The sequence below is a fragment of the Microdochium trichocladiopsis genome (assembly GCF_020744255.1).
Source record: "Microdochium trichocladiopsis strain MPI-CAGE-CH-0230 chromosome Unknown B0I36scaffold_4, whole genome shotgun sequence".
NCBI classification, from domain to species: domain Eukaryota; kingdom Fungi; phylum Ascomycota; class Sordariomycetes; order Xylariales; family Microdochiaceae; genus Microdochium; species Microdochium trichocladiopsis.
In genome coordinates this window covers 157,419-170,452 of record NW_025763547.1, presented here as the reverse complement: position 1 = coordinate 170,452, position 13,034 = coordinate 157,419, and the positions used below count along the sequence as shown (strand labels likewise).

Sequence of the window (13,034 nt, the reverse complement as noted above, 5' to 3'; positions counted from 1 at the left end):
TAAGGCTTTCTTTGGACGAGCTTTGCTGTGGACGGGCACCATTCCCGAATGGCAATTACTACACGGGCATGAAGAATTGCTACCCGGGCATGACTCTTACACGGGCATGACCTTTTGCAGCCTCTGATTGGTCCATCCCTTTTTGTTAGTGCATCTAGATTCTGCCAACGCTTCCCTTGTACCTCGGGATTAGCTCTCCACCACGACGATCGACGAGACATATGGAAGCTATTCACTAGCTAGCTACTACACCAATTACCTCTTGTCGCATGTCAAGCCTACTGATAATGATTGTTCGTGAAAGATACCATATTTGTCAAGGTCCCAGGGCTCCAGGCGTGGTGTGTTAGGCCCCCTGCTGAGACCAACACTCAAACACACGCTGTATCAGGAATATCCAATAGCCTCATCTTCCAAGGCATCTGCATCACAAAGCAGGTCATTCCTTTGTGCTGAAATTGGTCCCCTCTTTCCTTCTTTCATAGTCAAATCAACTGCCCCTTTAACCATGCTCTCATCCGTGCGTGCGACACTCTTCCTGTCGCGATCAAGGCCGTCATTATGTCCCAGCCCGACTCTCGATCTAGCTCAGCAAGCAACCAACGACTTCGAAGCTATCAATTACGTCCTCGAAAACGACAGCGGCAGAACCAATCTGAGAGTTCAAGACCACCTTCGTCTAATAGCACAGGGACGAGCATTGGCCCACACTATGGCGTGGGAGACGACGAGGCACTCTGTAATGCTTTCGCCTCGTACCCAGAGACCTTCACGACCGCTCCACGCCCCTATGGATCGCGTGGGCTGAACGAGCCACCATGGGAGCTGCGATTCGATCATGAGATTCACCTATCGAATGATTTCCCAACCCGAGGAAGACGGTCGCAACGAGTAAGAATGCCTATACCAGGCCCGGAAATCGACCAGCCACCTGCCTGCTCTCCACAACAATCAGCACAAGAACAATTCTCTCCAACAAGACCCCAGTTTCAGTCCGCCCTTAGGCTAGTGCGCGAGGTGATTGGGACAGATCGAAGACTTACCATCGAGCTCGTCCGGTCATACGAACGAGTCCGCCAATGGCGCGAGATATGGGGCTACTCGCCGCTCAGTTCAACTCCATTCGAATCATCTCCGCCATACTCGCCTCCCCGAGAAAGGCACTCTCCGCCTATCGCCTCGCCGCCCTCGCCCGACCACCCCTTGTCGCCTGTCCCTGACCCGATCCCGAACCCACCTATCCCAGGCGACCCAGCGCCGTCAGCCGAAGTCCTGTTCGAGTGGGTGAATACTTTCGCGAAGGCTAATGGCTTCGGTATTGTTCGACGAAATGCCTACTCATATAAGGGTCGGAAGATCCGGTACTCTTTCCAATGCGATCGATTCGGAGAACCACGCCCCTCAGAGAGTACCGGTATTCGGCAACGGAAGTCTCGAAAGTGTGGTTGTAAATGGATGGTCATTGCCGAAGCACTGGAGGAGGGTAGATGGCTTCTACGACACCACGATAATTCCGAGCATAGCCAGCATAACCACGGGGCCAGTATCAAACCATCCGCCCATCCCTCCCACAGACGACTCACTACACCTATCAGGGCAACAGTCGAATCGACAAGCCGTCGGGTCGGAATTCGGGCCCGTGACGTACGCGCGATCGTCCTGGAGCAGCATCCCGAGTCATCCTTTACACGAAAGGATATCTATAACGCCAGGTCTCGTATCAGCCGAGACAAGTTGAGCGGCCACACTCCTACTGCAGCACTGATCAAGCTGTTCGACGAGATGGAGATTCCCTATCTTGTTAAGTGGGCGGATGATGAGCCAAACCGCCTCGTCGGTCTTGTCTGGACCTTTCCGTACTGCCTCCAGATGTGGAAGCGGTTTCCTGAGGTCATCAGCTTCGACAACACATACAACACCAACCGCTTCAAGCTTCCATTATTCCAAGCAACAGGACAGACCTGCCTTGGTCCTGTCTACAATGCGGCGTTCGGTCTGATCGACAACGAGAGACGGGAGGGGTTCCAGTTCCTCTCTGAGAGCATTCGACAGATCTCAGAGCAGCACTCTATTCGCCAACCGGACGTTATCATTACTGACTTCGACGGTCAGATGAAGGCCGCCCTGAATGATCAGTTCCCTGATGCACAGCAGCAGCTGTGCATCCACCACATCAATTCTAACGTCTTGCTCAAGTCAAAGCAGAAGTGGGTCAAGGGCCAATGTAGCAGTAGTAGTCCCGACAGCAGCAACGGGGAGGACTACGCTCCACAGGCACAGGCTGAGCTCGGCCCGAAAGACGGACAGTTGGTCAACGCGCAGACAGCTGAAGTCGTCCCTCATAGCCATCGAGGGGTTCTCATGATGTGGAAGGTCGTCTTGTTTGCGGAGACAGAGGAGGCTCACGAGAAGGCGTGGGGAAGCCTCTGTAGGGAATTTGACGATCAGCGGGCCATCCTGCGGTATCTCCATGGAACCTCCATGCCTGTCAGGGCGCAGTGGGCACGATGTTTCATTCGCAACTATCGCAACTTCGGCATCCGCGTCACATCTGGGACAGAAGCAAGCAACAACAACATCAAGAGCTATCTCCTGAATGGTATGAGCAATCTCTATCGGCTTATCGAGGCTATGCAGGACATGATGAAGGACCAGGAGCGAGATTTCAACGACGCCTGCGCAGCGGACGAGGTACTTACCGCGCGAGAGTACATAGGGTCCAGCTCGGAGTATCTAGGCGAACCCCGGACAGCACTCTCTTCGAAGGGTCTCGGGCTTATCAACAAACAATATCGGCTAGCAAGGAAAGCAATGCCGACGGGGAAGAATCCGTTCCCTGACCCCATTGGCGATTGCAGTGAGGACTGCTCGGTTTCGACCGAGCTTGGAATCCCCTGCTGCCACACAATCTACTCAAAGCTGGTGAGTGGCACGCCTCTCACCAAATGGGAGGTCCATCCTCGGTGGCGCCTACGAGAGCCATCCTCTCGAGATCCATACCGACGAATCCTCGACCCTAAGATCGCCACTGCTCTCCGTGGCAGACCTAAGAACACCACACAGGCTGTTCCAGCGCGGCTAGCCATTGAGGCAAGCAGCCAGCCGAGTGGCCAACGAGCCAGCAATCCAGCAAGCCAAGCGACAGGGCGCAGACGAGGTCGACCACCAGGAAGTCACAACAAGTCAACGCTAGCTAGGCTTGCTCTGGAAGCGAGCCAACAGGCCAGCAGCCAGGCTAGTAGCCAGGCCAGTGCCTCATCCCAGCGCCAGACGCGCAGCCGGTCAGCTGTTCTTGGAGCTGGAAGAACTACAGGAGTACGTCGCCAACGGACGGAAGACGCAATCTAGCATTCGCAGGCGAAGGAGTCAGTGGGAGCTGCTTTACAGCGACGAGGAGGTTCTTCCATCTATAGTAGTTAGAGGATAGAGATATAGATAGCTGCCCTCTAGGGCGTGCTGGAATTGGCCGTGTTCTGTATTGAAAACCAGACCTTGTTTTGATATACGCCTAAGACCTGTTCTAGAGGCCTGGTTGACCTGGTTGGTTCTGACTATACCGAAAGCACGGCCTTGTTAAGAGAGCTTGCTTCACCGCCTTTGCACTGATGTACCTGTGGGTCGAAGGAAAAAAAATGAGCGAATCAGAGGCGATAGAAGTCATGCCCGTGTAAGAGTCATGCCCGGGTAGCAATTCTTCATGCCCGTGTAGTAATTGCCTTTAGGGCATTAGTATGTCGGCAGTCGGACCCGTCTAGCTAGGTAAAAGTGGCTGACTATGTAGGATACTACATTATTGTAGCCGAGCTTATATTCTACACGTTCGGTGAATGGCTCTCACTAGTTGAGCCATACCAAAAAAGATGGTAATAGGTGCCTCCTCAGGCAAAGCTCCTGTGCCCACACTGTCCTTACACTTTTATCTCGCATCGCGGGCGCATCGCCAACGCGTCGTGTTTGAGCCGGAGTCGCAGCACCTCACTACCTTGTTATGCCTTATTTTCTCACCCCGCATATATCCAGTGTAGCAGTGATGAGTTGTTAGGTTGGACAGGAAATAGGAGAGGAACCGTTGCACTTAATCCGTGATCCAGATTCAGGTAGCGGCTTGGAACAAAAAATGGTCCAAACCAGCAGCCACGGTTCTAAATCCGTACTATCGTACCGGAACTCGCTATATGTAGGTCGCTAGAAAGCACCCCCTGATGTTGGCCATAGGACGACGAGATAACTGTAGCTAGCTTTGTGTGTGCGATAACGAATGAGTTGAGGCAACGATTAGTGTGGATCGCTCTTGGCGGCATATGTAGTACTCGACTGGCTCCAGCATACCGGATAAATGCAATTCGGGGAGCGCCGGTTTTGGATCCAAGCAGCTAAACAAAGCGAAGTTAAGACGCACTGTAGAGCCCGACTTGGTGCACAGCTGGTCTGTGCGCAGAAGCACTCAACTGCCAAATTCTGGACACCGATTTCGGTCATTACTGTAACTAGTTCTTTCTAGCAGCCTAAAACAATTAAGGCAAGGGGCCCGCTTATATCAGAAGTTCTACAACATCTTGGTCGAAGCGATACGATACGGCGATGCGTTATGGTTCGGCACGAGCAGCAAGGGCAGAGTCTGACGCACCCGATGTGGTGGCGGGAGGAGTCGGACTAGGGAAAGTCCTCACGTCCATGGGGTGCAATGCTTTGCAGGTAGTTAGGGCTGAGGGAACCTAGGTCCTTGAGCTGAAGGGATCGTAAGAAAGGTCGAGGGGGTTCTCGTGACAGTCATAACCATGACTCGTGCATGGCTCTGAGCGTTGCCGCTATAAGCCTATAACCAGGACAAGGTCGTCAATGCATACTTAGTCACGGGCCGGGGACACGTCCATTGTCCAGTCAGTGAAGGCTGTCTTACAACAAAACAGGGCAAAGTTCTGTCGAGTGTCGTGTCGTCTGGAGTACGTTACCTCGCGAATCCTTCCGGGCCGTCGATACCCATCCACCGACATGTGAACAATGGCATTGCGATCCTCCAAGGACCCCTGCCCCTGACATTTCATGCCGGGCGGCTGTGCGGGTGGATCTGAGCGCCAGGACGGCTCCGCTCCAGCATCGTATCCAACGGCAGCTTTGCCGCTTTGGACGTCTTGAAGCTCGACCCTGGTCCGGGCCCCTTGCAGCGAGTAACAGGCATCGTGGACCTCGTGGATGGCGGGCAAGCATCAGACGACTGCCGTTCCTTCAAATAGGCATTGAAGTGCTCTCCATTTCACGATTGAGCTTCTTTGTCTCTCACCAGCCGACCTTCATTCGACTCCACATTCGTTCAAGCACATTCGCTACACAGCACACAGCACACTATGCTCTCACGCTCGCTACTCTTGGCCCTCACGGCCTCAGCTGCCACAGCCAACGTCATTCCCCGCCAGGACGCGACCACGTGCACAAGCCCGGTCGTCCGCAAGGAGTGGCGCGAGCTAAGCACGGCAGAGAAGACCGACTACCTCAAGGCTGCCGTATGTGTGCGCAACCTGCCCAAGCAGAAGTATGCCGAGGTCGATGCCGTCAAGACACGCATGGACGACCTGACCTACACGCACTTGACTCTGAACCAGCAGATCCACTTCGTCGCCAACTTCCTCCCCTGGCACCGGTGGTACGTCCAGCTGCACGAAGACATGCTGCGCGACGAGTGCGGCTACACGGGCCGCCAGCCGTACTGGGACTGGTCCATCGAGTCCGACACCAACACGATGCCCGTCTCGCCCATCTGGGACGCCGAGACGGGCTTCGGCGGCAACGGCGTGCTGACGGGCAACCAGACGCGCGGCTTTTCGCGCTGCGTCATGGACGGGCCCTTTGCCAACACCACCTACACCCTGGGGCCGGGCTGGCCCAACATTAACGACGTGGTTAACGAGGAGCACTGCTTCGCGCGCGAGTGGAACGGCGGCCTCGGCAGAGACCCGGCCACCGGCGAGCAGATCATCGACGATATGCAGGCCGCCGCCTACAGCACCACCGTCATGCGCACAATCCACAACTTCAACAACTACTATCGTATGTCCGAGATGCTCGAGGGCCTCCCGCACGCCCAGGTCCACAGCATTATCCACGGCGACATGGGCCCGGCGACGTCGCCCAATGAGGTAAGTCGATCGATCGACAATCACCACCAACCTCACGATAACTCCAGTAACACCTAGCTAATCTCAATTTTTCAAACGCAGCCTCTGTTCATGTTGCACCATGCTAACGTTGATAGGGCCTGGGCCAGAGTAAGTAAACCCCACGATGACGTCCCGCATCGCTTTATGTACCTGGCGCTGACATTTTCCTACCAACCCAACAGTGGCAGGGCCGCAACGAGACCCGCCTGGCCGACTACAGCGGCTTCAACGACCGCGTCACGCTGAGCATCCGCGCGTCCATCGACGACGAGATGCCCGTGCTCGAGCTGGCCGACACCAAGCCCGTGGTCAGGGACTACATGGACACGATGGCGGGCCCGCTGTGCTACACGTACTCGAAGATGACTCTGTAGAAGAGTAGTATCGTAATAGTCGTGGGCACTCTCTAGATGGTGCTGGAAGAAAAGTAATAGACTAATGACGCTTTGAAGTCGTCTGTATTGGACTCAGGCTGTGGTGTAGTGTTAAATGCATGAGGTGACTTGTAACCCACTGGAGTTCCTGCAGATGGTGGCTAAGGCTTCCTCCCCCTCGTATCTGTGTCCTACTTCCTTGCCTCTGCCTACTCCAATGCCCCTCGGTAACTTTCCGAAGCAAGCATATCTGTGCTTCACATGTCTGCCTAATCTTCAGGACCTGGAAATCTCGCTGTCGTTGGCTCTCTGCGACTTGTTCCTGGCGGCAAGCGCCTACATTTTCTATGTACCATCTAGTGCTCGCTCGGTTTGAGCACCCAGTTTGCTTTGGTCGTATCGTGGATATACTTGTTCACGGGAGGGCAAGTGTCCACATGGCACCCGATTAGGCGGCAAAAAGAATTAGTGAGCGGCCGTGGACGTCAAGCGGAGGCGCTTCTCACCAGGCATACCTGAATTTAGTCCACAGATATGCATTCCTCGGGACCTCTGACGATTTGCATCTCGAGCTAGACCTCTGCACCTTCACACCTCTGCACCTCTGCATTTTCCAACTCTCAAAGCCTCACCAAAAAAGGTCACGGCGCAGCGATGGAAGTGGGCCTTTTGGTATGGTGGACTTGTTCAGTGCGGACTGTCTACTACTGGCAGCGATCTAGCAATCGCTGCGGATCTACCCACAAGGTAAACCATCTTTGTAGTCGTGTGATCTAGTAATCACAACAGTGAGTCGAGCATCGTATAAGTGATACACACCCACACACCCACACGACGCTCTTTTGACTCTTGATTCGCCTTCTGATGAGCCCACGTTTCCCTCCGCCCGCCCTTTTGACTTGTTCACTCAAGGGGGCATCTCGCCCGTCTTGGTCTCGTCGGGGAACTTCCTAAACAGGTCCCTGATGTGGTCGATCGGGGCGGCGAGGAGGCCCGCGACGGTCTCAAAGGGGGGCTTGTCGGGCGCGTTGGGGTGCGAGCGCGTGGGGATGAACTTTTTGGTGCGGCCGAAGGGGCGGACCAGCCTGTCGGACGCGTCGTAGTCGGGCAGCGCCCTCTCGAGCGCGGGCAGGTCGTCGGCCTCCTCCTCGGCCATGTGCTTGTCCAGGTTGGCCCAGAGGGAGTCGAGGGTCGTCTTGAAGGCCGGGTCCTTGGGGTCGAGGTCCTGGAACTTGACGAGCTCTTCCTTGACCTATAGTGATGGCAGCGCAAGCAAGCACAGGTTAGATTTATAGATGGTTCGCCAGGATATGCCGGCATGTTGTTGTTGTTGTTGTTGTTCAACGCGGAAGGGATATGGTTGTGTGTTTGTGTGTGTGTGTGTGTGTGGAGAGAAAGCGAGAGAAAACGTACCGTCTGGTGCTCGCTCCGGTCGTGGTCAGCCCTGGCCTTGCCGTCGTCCAGGTGCGACTCCATCGCCGGGTACACGACGAGCTCCTCGCCGATCGAGTGCCGCGCGAGCTCCCAGGTGAACTGGTTGCGCCAGCGCACCTTTTCGTCGTGCGTGTTGGCGCTGAGGATGCGCTTGTGGGCCTCGCGCAGGTCGTTGTGGTCGTCCTTGATGGCGTCGCTGATGAGCGTCATGGCGGCGGGTGTCGCGGAGAAGGAGCGCTTGGTGGTGGTGGCGGTGGCGGTGAACTTGTCGGAGATGCAAGGCGGGCTTGTCGGAGCAAGGTTGTTGTTGCTGACCGTGTTGCGATAGCCATGGTGGTTTCTTGAGGTTGGAAATTTGTGTCCAAGGCCGAGGGCTACGCAGTGCTATATAGATGAAAGAGAACACGGCGGGAGGTCCGCCTCCAACTCTTGGCCTATATATCGTGTCCTTGCACGTGCCTGGTTGTACCAGTGATGACAACGCCATTGCCCAATCAGAACATGGCCATTGCCAACGTCATCCGCTGACATTGCTGGTGGTGGTGATGATGATGGGTGGCAGGGTCGTCTCTGCGTCGAGGAGGACCACGGTGCTCTCAATCTCCCGACAACATTGACGTGAGTGTGACGGCTTGGCATGTGCCAGTATTAACAATCTCTGCCCGGGTATTGGCTCACGACCTTGCTCGGCTGAGCTGCTGGGAAACCCTGGCGATCTCCTCGCGCCTCAGCTTCACGATGCCAACGGTCGCCCGAGATGGGCAACACAAGGGAGTGATGTGTGATGTACGTATGCTGACATTGTGAATCTCCGCTCGAAGGACAGGGCCGACTCCCTTCGGCCCACGCCCCGGTGGCGCCCACCACTCAGCAGCCCCCGCAGCCCCCGTCAGTACCCCGTGTTCTCGGGCGGGATGCTCCGGGCCCGGCTGACGTCATGCCGCCATAACCAGGCCCCAATGGTGCATATTGTATGCCGGCTGCTACCTGCTACCACCGCCGTGCAATGTCCCGGCCCCCAATGGCGTTGAACATCCAGCTGATGCCAATCATGATGGTCCGCTGCCAGCTCCGCGGCCAGTGGAAGATGCTGCCACTCCGCCACGCCAGCCACGCAGAGTGGCCCGTCCACTCCTCCTGCCCGCCAATCACGCCGTCGTGCTGGCCCAGATATGCCAGGTTGGGCTTCTGCCGGTACGCAAAGGCCTCTGAGGGCTGCTGCTGCTGCTGCTGCCCTTCAGTAGCCACGTTGAGCTGCCGGGCGAGGTACTCTGCCTTTTGCACCGCGACCTCGGCGAGCGTGGGCAGCGCGTAGCCGTCGATATCGCGCAGTCCCCGAGCGCGTAGACGTCGGCCATGACGGACCCCCCGCCCTCGCCCTTGCCCTCGCCGCTCCCATCGTGCTCCTCCTCACGCGAAGTCTCCGGTCCGTCACGATACGCTGCAGCTTGCCCGTCTTCTCGACACCTTGCATCTTGTCGACGAGCGGGTTCACCCCGTTGCCCGTGGCCCAGATGAGCATCTCGTACACCAGGGGCTCCTTGCCCTCGCCTCGCTCCTTGCCCTCGCCTCGCTCCTTGCCCTCGCCTCGCTCCTTGGTGTAGACCGCCCCGTCCTCGACCCTGGTGATGTGGCTCCCCGTCCTGATGCGCACCCCGCGGTTCTGCAGCTTGCGCAGCGCGTACTCGCCGAGCCGGTCGTCAAACGTGCCCAGGATCTCGGGCGCCACGTCGTGGACCTCGATGCTGAGCAGCGCGCCACCGTCGCCCTCTTCGCCATCACCACCACCGCCGAGGCCGGGGTCCAGGTGCGGGTACAGGAACCGCAGGTGTGCTGCCACAGGTCGTACAGCTCGGCCGTGGCCTCGATGCCGATGGCCCCGCCGCCGACGACCACGACGCGCAGCATGTCGCGCTGCTGGGCGCGCGCGAGCCCCGGCGTGGACGCCGCGTCGAGCATCTCGAGCAGGCGCTGCTGGATCTGCCGCGCGTCGTCGGTCGTGCGGAGGAAGTGCGCGTGCTCGACGGCGCCCGGGGTGCCGAAGGTCTGCACGGTGCACCCGGGCGCGATGACGAGGACGTCGTAGGCGAGGGTGAAGGCGTGGCGGCGCGGGTCGGACGAGAGGCGGGTGCCCGCAATGTCCGAGACTGCTGGGATGCAGTGGAGGGTCTTTTTGGCAAAGTCGATGTCCTCGACGGTGGCCTTGTAGTACTGCAGGCCAGGCAGGCGGCTGCTGCGGCGGACTGGCTCCTCGGCGAGTCTGGTCGGGGAAAGAGTCAGCGTGGTGCTTCGACAGTCCGTCGCCTCAGGGCTTTTCGGCGCGGCCGGGCATCACATTAGGGGGGTGGTGGACGCATTACCTGAAGTCGAACATGCCTGCCGCAGCACTCGCAAGCAGCGGCGTATACTGGACAGTGCGGTTGGGCGAGATCACGGTCACATCGTACTTGGCGAGCGACAGCTCGTGCGCGAGGGTGAAGCCGCCCCAACCACTGCCAATGATGGCGACTGTGCTTTTAAGCACTCTAAGAGTTACTATTACGCTTTCTTAGTAGTGATAGCTTGACAGTGATAGTCCACATGGGAGACGTAGAACCAGCCTGATCAAGTAGTGGGAGGAACAAGAGAGTTCATGCTTTAAGGGTTTTCGTTTCTGGTTGTTTTTTTTGGTATGAAAGAGTCATGTGAAATGGTTCTTTCCTAATCCAGAAGCAACTTACTAGCCCTCTCCATGATGTAGTCCTGGATGAGCTGGCTCTCGCAAGTGCCATGTCGCAGGATCTCCGTCTTGAGGGCGAGGATCTCATCGCATAAATACTTGACGTGGGCCTTTAAGGCACTGTTCTTCTCGGAGAGCCATTGCTCTGTCTTCACGAGCTCTGTAATTTCACATTTCGTCTTGTCGCGATACTTTGTCGCAGCCATTCGGTTCTTCTCGCGTATCGTCTTCTTCTTCTTGTTGCTGCTCGGAAGAGCCGTCGTGTCCGACGGCGTAGACTGTGACGCGAAACTTGCCGTTGCATCTGGCGACCCTGTGCTGTGCACGTGTATCTCGCTATCCCTGCGTTTCGTGCCGGCGAGCTGCGGTATCTCCGAGCTGTGTTGCTGCTGAAGGTGGTGGTGGCTATGGCGCCTGAGTGCTGACGTCGAAGGCTCCGGCATAATTTCCCCAGGGCTAGTGTGTATCGACGCGCTAGCAGGATGGCTGGCTACGGACATTAGCCACGAGTGTATGCCCGACGCGGACGTCGTCAAGAGCCGTGTTCGAAATTTGTGAGGGGATGATGGTGCCGAAGGGGATTGCGTCGTGTGGCTGCAAGGGCATATTGTACATCTCGGGACCAAGGTCCATGGTGAAGCCGCCGTCTGTAGCAGATAGAGAGGCGTCCATATGAGTGGAGTTGCCATCCAGGACCATCCAGGACATGTCGCCAGACTTGAGGCCAAAGGTACCCCCGGGCCAGTCATGTACTATATGTGTGGATGGTTGGTGTTGCGTGTGGTCTGTGAGGGCAGCCATGGTGGAAGCTATGTGTGGTCGTCTAAGTCTTGCTGGCTTGAGCGAGAGATTTGTGCTACCACTTGTCGTCCTTGATCATTGTTATTGTTGTTGTGGCCGTGGAAAAAATGGGGTCGAGATGGCCAGGTACGACTTGTCAGGAATGGCGCTGGCTCTCTGTTGTAGCAACAAATGCGCCGCCAGACTGATAAGCGCGCCGGCCGTGACATGCTTATGACGACAGCGCGAGTGAGGGAAGCACAGGAGCTGTCTGCTTGAAAATGCAGCCACGGCAAGTTCCCTGCACGTTGGCCTGGGGTCAAACGGCAGGAGTGGGGTGCAAGTGGCTGGACTCGGTAAGGAGCTACGGCGGGCCCGCTCCGCTAGAGCCCTCAATTGCGAAGGCTTCTGTCGGCTGTTTCACTCCTCCCGCACGAAGCAGGCAGACCCCCGAATCCGGCGCTGGCAAGCGGAAACGCCACTCGGCCGGTTTGGCACCTTAATTGGCTGCGCGGTCCGGAGAGGCAACCCGCGCCCGGCTCGCGCCCGGATTGGTTGTGTGAGCTCGACGCCGGGGCCAGTCATCCATGAGATCTCGATCCCACATTCGCCTGCCACGAGGCATGGCATTTAACATATGCTTCCTACAGCCCGTCCCTCAGTGCCCAACCCGAGCGCATTTCGCGCTGCTCCGCCACCCGCGAACCCGAATCATCCCTAGGAACCCGCTTTTCGCGATTCCCTGGGGCGTTGTGGAGTCCGGGGCCGGGAGCCTTGAAGAGTCGGAGCCGCGCGGGCCCAGAAGTGAGCGGGAGTCGCCGCGCGACTCTGGCCAAATGCTACCATCGCTCTGCCAAGTCCAGTAGCCTGTGATGGGCATCGGCAAGGGTCAACGAAAGCCAGGAATGGAGGGGAGGTGGAGCTTTTATGGACGATACAGAGTGCTGAACAATATTCACACAGTCCTAAGCCACATGTGGGTCTATGTGGCCCGTGCGCGAATCGGCTCAATTGAGTTGTTTGTGGACACTGATTGTGGTCACTACTGTGCACAACAACTTCATTGGACGATGTGGCGAATACCCAAAAAAATGACTCTTTGAATCGGGCTTCTTTTGACTTTCGCAAGCCGAGAGAGTCTTGGAACCACCTCGTCCCTGGCTTGTTCTCTTGGCAAAGGCTGCCCCTTGGTCGTTTGAGGGCACTCCCGGCACCTGAAAAACTGTGTCATGCCATGCCCCCAGTCGTTTCCCCCGTGGCTTCGGTCTGGAACATCTTTACAGTTAAGGCCTTGCTAGCGGTGCCACACTTTGTCTCTGGTCTCGTGCTGGCCAGTTAGGTGGGACGGAAGACATTTTGGCGTTGTGAGATGGTGAATGTCGTCCAACCAAAGAACAGACTTTGGGGAAATTCAGGGCTTGCTTACCTGCGGAAGCCCATCCTAAGACTACTTACGATGTAGCTGTCAAGTCCCGCGATTCGTAGAGTCGGGGACGGGGTCAAGGTTTCAAAGAAAATCTTGGGAGCCTCGCTCCTGGCCCCATACTCCAATGAGAAGCGCCGCCCCTTAAT

General features: G+C 57.0%; 3 protein-coding genes across 3 annotated transcripts; 1 reads left to right on the top strand and 2 right to left on the bottom strand.

Moving 5' to 3' along the window:
* Positions 1 to 5,345: 5,345 nt before the first annotated feature.
* On the top strand, positions 5,346 to 6,529 carry B0I36DRAFT_241275 (uncharacterized protein; the record flags this gene model as incomplete). Its single annotated transcript, XM_046149831.1, has 3 exons — positions 5,346 to 6,134; positions 6,216 to 6,263; positions 6,338 to 6,529. The coding sequence occupies 3 exons, from the start codon at positions 5,346 to 5,348 to the stop codon at positions 6,527 to 6,529; spliced, it is 1,029 nt and encodes a 342-aa protein (XP_046013435.1).
* A 907-nt stretch (positions 6,530 to 7,436) lies between these two features.
* Positions 7,437 to 8,173, bottom strand: B0I36DRAFT_373306 (HHE domain protein; the record flags this gene model as incomplete). Its single annotated transcript, XM_046160180.1, has 2 exons — positions 7,437 to 7,781; positions 7,943 to 8,173. 2 exons carry the CDS (start codon positions 8,171 to 8,173, stop codon positions 7,437 to 7,439), a joined length of 576 nt encoding a protein of 191 aa, XP_046013434.1.
* A 780-nt stretch (positions 8,174 to 8,953) lies between these two features.
* B0I36DRAFT_382650 (uncharacterized protein) lies at positions 8,954 to 11,605 on the bottom strand (the record flags this gene model as incomplete). The annotated part of the gene is made up of 6 exons (XM_046160929.1): positions 11,181 to 11,605; positions 10,684 to 11,071; positions 10,324 to 10,471; positions 9,813 to 10,223; positions 9,378 to 9,708; positions 8,954 to 9,253 (listed from the first exon to the last, which is right to left on the bottom strand). Exons 1-6 carry the CDS (start codon positions 11,481 to 11,483, stop codon positions 8,954 to 8,956), a joined length of 1,881 nt encoding a protein of 626 aa, XP_046013433.1. The 5' UTR covers positions 11,484 to 11,605.
* Between the last annotated feature and the right edge of the window lie 1,429 nt (positions 11,606 to 13,034).